Source organism: Ochotona curzoniae, unplaced genomic scaffold (genome assembly GCF_017591425.1).
Source record: "Ochotona curzoniae isolate NIBS_2020 unplaced genomic scaffold, NIBS_Ocur_1.0 scaffold_4701, whole genome shotgun sequence".
Taxonomy (NCBI): domain Eukaryota; kingdom Metazoa; phylum Chordata; class Mammalia; order Lagomorpha; family Ochotonidae; genus Ochotona; species Ochotona curzoniae.
In genome coordinates, this window is record NW_024467122.1 from 42842670 (window position 1) to 42852141 (window position 9472).

Sequence of the window (9472 nt, forward strand, 5' to 3'; positions counted from 1 at the left end):
CCAGAATTTATTCATCTGATAGTTTGTAGCCATTGACTGACACCTTCCCCTTTGCAGTTCTCCGAGCTCCTGGCAACCATCATTCAATTCTTTTCTTTAGGAGTTTGGCTTCTTTAGATTCCATATGTAAGTGAGATCATGCATCTATAATCTTATTAAATGCTCATAAATGTTAATATTCTTTTGGCGGGGGGAACTTTCTCTGAGTCACCAATGGGTAAGTGGTGTTCAAACAGAACAAATGCTTTAACTACTTCCCATAGTGCTTCTCTCACAAGATAAACTAGAAAAACTGTGTCTATCCTTTATGCCTACAGGCGCCACATAAACAGCTGACTCTTGCTACCTGTCCGCTTCTCCCACCTCCGTTGGCAGAACCTAGAGACTTGCCCCTTGCCCCTTCCCTGTATGCCTCAGAGAGAAGCACTGGTCCAGTGAAGAGAAAATGGTTTCCAAGAAAACGTAGTTCTAAGCCTAGCTCCCCTCTCTGGTGCCCAGAGCTTCAGGTATCGTGATCCTAAAGATGCTTCTAAAGGCAAGTTTGGCAGAATCTTCACTGACTCTCCACAGGCTTCAAGGTAAACATCTTTGGCCCTGACCACAGTTCCTCCAGGCGCCTCTTGCCACTTTATTCCCACATATATCCTGAATTATTCGGGGTTCCCTAAAACTTTATGTGTTCTCTTGCCTCTGGGCCTTTTGGACTAATTTTTTCTTCACTCTCTACCCCATCCCGTTCCCTTCCCTGTCTACCTTACACCTTTTTCAGACTTTAGCGTAGAAATCACCTTTTACAGATATCTTCCAGGTCCTTATGATTGTGATAAGTGCCTCTGTCCCCTATGCAGTGCTGTCCATCTCAGCACTTGGGTTTACTGGATGACTCGTTCCTCCAGACCCGAAACCCCTTGGTCCGTAGAGCACAGTGATACCACAGCCCTGTGGCCAAGACAGTGCAGGAGGAGATGTCATCTCTGTTTAAAAGAGTTCCCGGGTGCCGACATGCACTGGAGTACAGCTCTGCCCTAGGTGACTGGGGTTCAATCCTTACAGACGGGTAAAGATTAGATCTCCGTATGGAACGAGAAAGATCCTGTGACACTCTGAAGAAAGCAGAAACCAGGAAGCTTACCTTGTAACTTCCCCCTCTTCAGCTATACACATACTATTTATTAATTTTTTTAAAGATTTATTTATTTTTAATGGAAAGGCAGATATATAGGGAGGAGGAGAGACAGAGAGGAAGATCTTCTGTCCGATGATTCACTCCCCACATGACCACAATGGCTGGTGCTGTGCCGATCTGAAGTCAGGAGCCAGCAATTTCCTCCAGGTCTCCCACACGGGTGCAGGGTCCCAAAGCTTTGGGCTGTCCTCTATTTCTTTCCCAGGCCACAGCAGGGAGCTGGATGGGAAGTGGAGCTGCCAGGATTAGAACCGGCGCCCATATGGGATCCTGGCGCATTCAAGGCGAGGACTTCAGCCACTAGGCCACACTGCCGGGCCCCCACATACTATTTATTAAAGAATGTACTGAAACATCTAGACTAGATGTGCCAAGGGCTGATAAGTGATGAATATACCAAGAAGCAAAGCAGTCATGAATGCTGGCTTCAGAGCTAGAGTGAAACAAAGACAGTAAGCAGCCAGACACACTATGCCACCAAGGAACCAGCCAAGTTCCTATAAAAGCTCATACATGGGGAACCGGACTGTTACATAGAGGACATTACTTTCCTAAGAAAGTGACTTACAAAGTAAGATCAAAAGACCACCCATATACAGAAATTACCTATGTTGACAGAAGTGGGATAAGAGCAAGGAGATTCTCAAACCTGATGCTTGGGACAGTAAGGAAGGAGTTGGGCCCAAATGACTTGAACCATGGCCAGTGAACATGAATAAGGAAGTCCAGGGGCAGACATATTGACCAGCATGTCTTCTGACTGCCAGACTCTGAGTGCCAGTTTAACTTCTGGCCTTGGTTTCTGCCTGCCTCCAGCTAGCTTCCTGGTGATGCAGACCTGGAAGGCAGCAGTGGTGGCTCATGTGACTGGGTGCTTACCACCCATGGGGGCAAACCTGGATTGAGTGTCCAACTCCTGGCTTCAGCTCTGACCTAGCCTCCCAAATAGGTAAATTATTTTTAATTATGGAGGAAAATGGTGAAGCCGTAAAGTTTCTTTGTCAAGCTTAAGTGATGAAGTGTAGGAAGTGAATTTTGTATTCATTTTGCTAAAGCATTCCTCTCAGGCTGCCCTTAAGTAGTGAGTGTCCCCTAGTGTACTCAAAGGTAGCCAGAGTAAATTTGTTTGATGTCGGGCAAGCTATTCCATTCTGAAGGAACTCCCTGTGGAAACCTGAACCTGGCTGTGGCTGGCAGGGGTCACCCACCGGCCATGACTGACACTGATACCAAGTCTCTGAAAGCCCCGGGGAATGCGAGGATCCTGATCAGAAAGCCTAGAGTCTACAGTAAACCTCAGGACAGGATGTGAACTGGAGAACAAACAAGCCTTGCCTTTCCCTGTGCCTTGTTCCCCGCCCAGCTGTGGGATCTGGCCATGGCCAGTGGCACAGACAGCGACTCTCCCTTGTCCTCTGGAGCTGCTATGGGTTGGCTGGAGTGGAAGTTTCCACTTCTCAAGGGAAGGTAGTTGGCTCAGCCTAGCTGTTAAACTCTGCTCAAAACAATTTGATATACCTGGGTGTATTACCTCGCTCTGGCTCTCAACTCGGACTTCTTGCTAATCTGTGTTCTGAGAGGTAGCATTGATGGCTCACATGATTAGGGTCCTCCCACCAACAGAGAAGGCCTGGACTATTACTGCCTCCCAGCTTTGGCCCTAGCCAAGGCCTGGCTGCTAGACATTTAGGGAGTGAACCATCAATGAGGACTCTGTTTCTCTTTTTCTTTTGTCTTAAGCACAAAAGAATTGAAAGCAAATATTAGGACTCTACCTAAAAGGTTGATCAGTGTTCACATCACCAGTCATGTGACAGAAACGCATCATGTACCTCCTGAAGTGATGATGTCCTCTCCTGAGGACACAACTCTCATGGCTTTCCTGCCCCAAACAAGAAAAGTAAAACAACAAAGGAACAACAGATAGTCCCAAACTGAGAGTGATACTGCGAAGTTGAATAGCAGGTGCTGATGAGCAGGTCATCAAAGACAGATTAAATGTGACATCTAGTGTGACATGACAGTAGATCCAGGGTGCATTAGATTCTGGTGCAGTAGATCCAGGGTAGATTAGATCCTGGTCCACAAAAGACATTCTTAGAATGAACATCTTATGGATAATTGATAAAACATGAGTACAGATTACCATTTACCTAATAATATAGCAATGTCAGATGTCCTGACTTTTTATTTGTACTATAGCATATAAAATAATCTTGCATTTGAGAAACACACACTGAATGAGGTAGAGGTGTATGGACGTGATGCTTGCAACTTACAACTGAGAAAAAAGGGGCGTGTGTACATACATGTAGCAACACAAATATCGTACATCATTAACAAACGTGATATGTACCAGCTCCCTGCTTATTTCCCGGGAAAGCAATGGAGGATGGCCCAAAGCCTTGGGGCCTTGCACCTGCGTGGATACCTGGAAGAAGCTTCTGGCTTCAGATTGGCTCAGCTTTAGCTGTTATGGCTATTTAAGCAGTGAACCAGCAGATGAAAGATCTTTCTGTCTGAGTTTCCTTTTCTCTGTAAATCTGCCTTTCCAAATAAATCTTAAAAAAAAAAATAAAACAAATGTGGGATGTAGCTGAAGGATATGGGAGGTTTTGTTTTTGTTTTTCTATTGCAGCTTTTCTGTCACTTTAAAATTATTTCTCAGGTTTTTAAAATGTTCGCTTCTGGATCCTTCCCTGTCTTTGCAGTTCTCAACCTGGAGTCCTCACTGAGAACTAACGAAGCGTGGTGTTTACTGGTGAGATGTGAGGGAGAGGGAAATGACTGGGCTGAAGATGAAACACGGAGCCTCTGCCTGATAAAGGGCTGTGACCGGAGCTCTGCCCATCACATTTTGTCACAAACCTATTGTTCCTGCGTGGGGATGGCACTGTGCAACCATCTGGGGAGAGAACCAGTGAGTAGAGGGAAGACTTTCTGTCTCTTTGTTCCGTAACTCTGACCTTGAAAAATACCAGAATAAGTCAATCATACCCTCACAAGCCGGAACATGGTGAGATCCCAAATTCATCTGGATCAAACACACTGAGACCACGTTCTTGTTTAAATGTTTTTCATTGGACCACTGTGTGGTTAAATGTAATGCTATTCCAATACAGAAAACAGCCAAGTTCTCATATCCTTGGCTGTAACTTAGTATTTACAGTAGACAACTGGATATACGAATCCAGAGTGTTAGGTACAGATTTCACAACTGGATATTCCAATCTGGAGGATTAGGCACAGATTTCACAATTACAAAGGGCCAACACCAGCGTTGTCCTCAAAAGACATCAAGGCAGCAAAGCAGAAGCCAGCAATAGCAAGAAGAAGCTTAAACTGAAAATTACACAGAAAACAGATTGCCTGGGAAGCCACCAGACTCAGAGTGGTGGAGAAATGAATCACATGTTGTCAAGGTTACAATGGCCAATAGGTGACTACTGTACATAGCTTACCACAGACAGCTAGAGAGACCAGGGGCTCGGGAGGCCTAAGAGCTCATGTCGGTTCATGCCCTGCCCACTCACCCACCCCCAGGGCCCTGTAGTTTACAGCTGAGGTCCCCATGGAGACCTTATTCAGGAAAGTCTAGTTTCTCTCAGTAGTTTGGGGGTATTTTTGGTCTGAGTCAAGGTGTGTGAGTTTTCTATAAATCATGCTGCCTTTCAAAGCCATGATAAACAAGCAGAGACCACCCATTCATTTCACATGAGATGGACACCGAAGGCTGGGGCCTAAGCGCCTGTGAAGGGTACGAGGGTGTCCCTCTCCGGCTCTGTGTCTTTTTGTTTGCTGGAGCTTGGTCATCTGTCTCCTGAGAACAGTGAATGCCCAACGTGAACTTCAGTTGCCCTTCTCTAGAGGAATTTTCATTTGTGTCAGGAAGGAAAGCCTTTAGCAGAAAGAACTGTTCATCTAGAGCTGGTGGAGCAGGTTTGCTTGTGTGGCCACACCCTGCTGGTATCAGGAAGGGGGGAGTCCGTCTGCCAGAGAACTGCCAGAGAACTGAGCCAATTAATTCAGCTCTGCTAAATGCTTGGCAGGTGTCAACCTGTGCTTCAGAAAGGCTCAGCAGCTGCAGGGCTGTTTCATGTCAACGTCAAGGCCCTGCAGGGCTGGACGAGAGGCCCAGCTGGACCAGCCCTGTCCTGTCTGGGAATCTATCGCCCCGAAGTCTCCCTGGCACCTCCCGTAAGAGGCTGAGTGTGCTCTGCAGTGCCAGGGTGCAGCTCTCCCACACTCAGACTCAGACCCAATTCCCAGGACAATTCAGTCGGCTGTTCTTCCACCCCCTTAGCGAGCAGAGCTGAGACTGAGCTGGCCTACAGTAAAGGACAACGAAGGCTGGGGGCTGTAGAACTCAGCTGCAGATGCAATCAACAGATTCAGCCCTGGGCTTAAGCCCCGCTGTTAATTTCCTGGCTGTGTACCACAGTGCTGCTTTCTTTGTGGCTCTTCTGTTGATGTTATGCACCATTTAATAGTTTCAGTTTCTTGTACAATGCTTTGTTTTCAGAATCACCAAAAAGAAGTGTCTTAGACTATATACACTTAGAGATTACAATTGCTTTTGGTTTTTAATTCTCTTGAGTCTGTTCGTTGTTTTCTTATGCATTACTGTGATCTATGCTTTGTTTTCAAATATGCACTTTTTATTTTTAAGGGGTCATAGCCACATTCACTGCACCTTTCCCAGGCTTCTCATTTTGACTGGATGTAGAGAGGAATGAATGGGTAAGTTGCTTCTAGGCCTTGGTTTGAAAAGCCTAATATAAAGAAAACTTTTCCCATTTGTTTACCACCTCTCTGCTCTTCCTCTCCCCTCTAGCCCTAGCATTGCACTTGCCCTGGAGGTAGCATGGTGGCCTGCTTGTGCCTCTGTGTGAATTGGGGATCTGCATCCGGGAAATTGGGGGCCTACAGAGGGGTTCTTGAAGTTCAAAAGCAATGTCTGAAACTGAGTTCATTTCTGTGGGGTGAGCATTTAGCGGTTCCGATGCCTCAATCCCGTATCGGAGTACACGGATTCAATGCCCAGTTCCTGCCCTGACTCCAGCTCCCTGCCCATGCAGGCAGCGGTGACGACTCAGCTCGCTGGGCTCTTGCTCACTTGCGAGACCGAGATAAAGTTCCCTTCTGTTAACTGTGACCTGGCCTAACCCCAGCTGTTTGAGCCACTTGATGAGTGAATCTGTTGAGTAGGAACTCTGTGCGTCTGCTTCTGAGAGAAGCAACAGTACAAACATTTCTTTTCCACAGTTTTGTTGCAGGTTTTGCCTCGGGAAGAGGTTAGAAAACAGGTCCTCTGAAAACAATGCCAGAAAATAGTGCTTAGATGCCTGCAGAAGGTCTGTACCCAAGGAAGGCCTCCTGAGAACACAGTAGCAATAACCGAGTCTAAGTGGGTACATTAGACTTTTGTAGACAAAAGTTTTCAGTAGTAAAAACAAATTGTGCAATTTGATCATCTTTATTAGCAGACTGGCAGCCCTCCTAAAGGATGGTGTGTGACCAGGTCTCCCAGGATTCTGGGAGAAAGGATGGTTCTGTGGGCATCAATAGCTGTGAGGAGTTGGCACTGGGAATGGAAGGGAAGCGCCAGAGTGCCACCCAGATGTAGGGACAAGAACATACACCCCGCACAGAGCACAGGATAGCTGCAGAGTCAGACCTGATCGGCTTATGAAGGTAATGTGTCCTTAGAAGCCAGCTGAATGTCACTGGAGCCGACAGTAGCCCCGAAGTCCATTCTGCTGTCTGTCCCTTGCACAGGACAACAGACATACGTACTGCACCCTGGGACAGATTTCACGAATGCCCACTGTTCCCTACGTCATGGCTCAGAGTGTCCCACGTTTGCTTCCAATGAAGGGCCATGATTCCATCTGTCTGTGTGTCATGCAAACTCCAGTGACATCAGGTGGCCTTGGTCATAAACAGGAATCGTTCACTGTCACAACCTTGGCTGCTGCTGACTCTCCTTTTGGTAGCAGATCTGGAGATTTCTGAAAAGTCCTCAGGGACTCAAAATAATTAAAATTTTTTTTTAATGGAACGTAAGCAAACCATAAGTAGATGACGGTCAGAGCTGTGAACTGCTCAGGGTAGCTTGCTGTTCCCCTGCCAGTACAGCTTCTCTTCTGCCTTTTTCTTTTTCCATCGACAGAGCAGCAGCATCTTAAAGGTCTTCCGGAAGGTTCTGTTGCAGAGGGCATAACACATGGGGTTGACAGTGCTGTTGACGTAGCACAACCAGTAGCCCAGGTGCCACAGGGTGACGGGGACACACTTGTCGCAGAAGGTGGACACCAGGACCATGATGTTGTACGGGGTCCACGTGAGGATGAAGGCCAGGAGAATGGCACTCAGGGTCTGGGCTGCCTTCCTTTCTTTGACCAGGACCATCCTCTTCCGTTTGGTCATTTGGTGGCTGAGGCTGGGGTCAAGGCCCCTGGCTGGAGGGTCCTTGGACACTGCGAGGGAACAGGGCATGACTTTCACCTTGCGACAGCCGTTACTGGCCTCCTGGGACCCCTCAGCTTTCACCACCAACCGGAACTTGTAGGCCACACATTTCTGACTCTTGGGTCTGTGAGAAGCAGCTGGAGACAGGAAATATTTTGGGGTGTCATAGTCATTTTTTTCAGCCTGAGCTTTCGTGAAAGTTTCCTTGGCCTCCTCAGCACTGAATTCTTCCTGGGGGCTCTCCTTGGGTTGACTCTTGTAGACCACTTGGCAGACAGAGCCACTGGAAGACTTGTCCTCATCCTCTGAGGAGGGGCAGCTGCTGCCAGCGGTGAGTTGCTCGGGTCTGACCCAGTCGACACTAGGGCCAGGGCCTTGCGAGGACTTCCCGGTGGTGGAGGTGCTCCTGCGGGAGGATGACCAGGACACCTGGCTCCTCTCCCTCTGGCCCAGGGGTGGTCGTGGGCAGCGGAAGCAGGACCGGAGCAGAGCCCTGTGTGCTGGCTGCCGCTGCCTCCCCACCTCGGCCACAGAGTCAGAGCCTTGGAGATCGGCCAAGTCCTTGGTCCGCTTCTCTGTTTCCCGGTAAATTCGGCAGTAGAGGATCGTCATGACAGACACGGGGATGTAGAAGGCAGCGATAGCCGTGCCGAAAGTGATGGTGGGCTCAGAGAGGAACTGGATCTGGCACTCATGTGGGGGCACTGTCCGCTTCCCGACCAAGTACTGCCAGCACAGGATTGCCGGGGCCCAGAGCAGGAAGGAGATGAGCCAGGCTAAGCCGATCATGATGCCAGCTCTCTTGGGGGTGCGCTTGGCCCGGTACGTCAGCGGCCTTGTAATGGAAAAGTAACGATCAAAGCTGATCACCAGAAGGTTCATGACGGAAGCATTGCTGGCCACATAGTCCAGGGCGAGCCAGAGGTCGCAAGCCAGACTCCCAAGCACCCAGCGGCCCATGAGGATGTAGGTGGTGTAGAGGTTCATGGAGAAGACCCCGATGATGAGGTCTGCGCAGGCCAAGCTGAGCAGGTAATAGTTGTTGACCGTCTTGAGCTGACTGTTCACTTTGAAGGAGATCATGACCAAGACATTGCCCACGATGGTGACCAGGCTCACCACAGCAGTTACAGCGGCAATGCTGATGACTTCCCACAGCCCGTGACGTTCCAAAGGCTGCTGATTCACGGGGGTGCCGTTGACCGTGCTCGCGTTCTGATACGGTTCCCCTTCCATCCTGGCGCAAGAATTTACATGAGGCTTGAGTTGTAGGTTTTAGATTTTTCTCTCTCCTATCTCACGTGTTAGCCAGCATCTGGAAGAGAGGGAAACATGTTAACTCCATTCATTAGCATGAATTGCTCTTCCACCCATGGCTTACTGTGCGGAACAGTTTTGGTGGTTACCAATGCCCGAGGACCCTTCTTGTGCATGAGGCTGCTGCCCTCTTGTGGCCATTTTTAAAAAGGGGTTGAGATGTTGAGAGTGACAACTAAAAAAACCAAAACCCAAAACGAAAAAACCTGAATCACTGGGGAGCACAAAAGAGGTGCGGGCAGGTGCCTGGGCTCAACAAGCTAATCCTCACACCTGTGGCACCACCACCCCACATGGGCACTGATTTGTGTCCCATCAGCTCCCTGCTTGTGGCCTGGGAAGGCAGCGTCCCCAAAGCCTTGGGACCCTGCACCCATGTGGGAGACCTGGAAGAGGCTCCTGACTCCTGGCTTCAGATCAGATCAGTTCTGGCCATTGCAGCACTTTGGAGGAGCGAACTAGTGGATGAAAGACCTTCTCTATCTTTCCTCTGTAAAT

General features: G+C 48.6%; 1 protein-coding gene across 1 annotated transcript; it reads right to left on the minus strand.

Moving 5' to 3' along the window:
* Nucleotides 1-7237: 7237 nt before the first annotated feature.
* On the minus strand, nt 7238-8893 carry CHRM5 (cholinergic receptor muscarinic 5). The gene has a single exon (XM_040969203.1). The coding sequence runs from the start codon at nt 8891-8893 to the stop codon at nt 7292-7294; it is 1602 nt and encodes a 533-aa protein (XP_040825137.1). The 3' UTR covers nt 7238-7291.
* Between the last annotated feature and the right edge of the window lie 579 nt (nt 8894-9472).

Excerpts from the sequence above, each read along its gene's own strand:
- CHRM5 (XM_040969203.1), bottom strand. The coding sequence starts at position 8,893 with ATGGAAGGGGAACCGTATCAGAACGCGAGCACGGTCAACGGCACCCCC.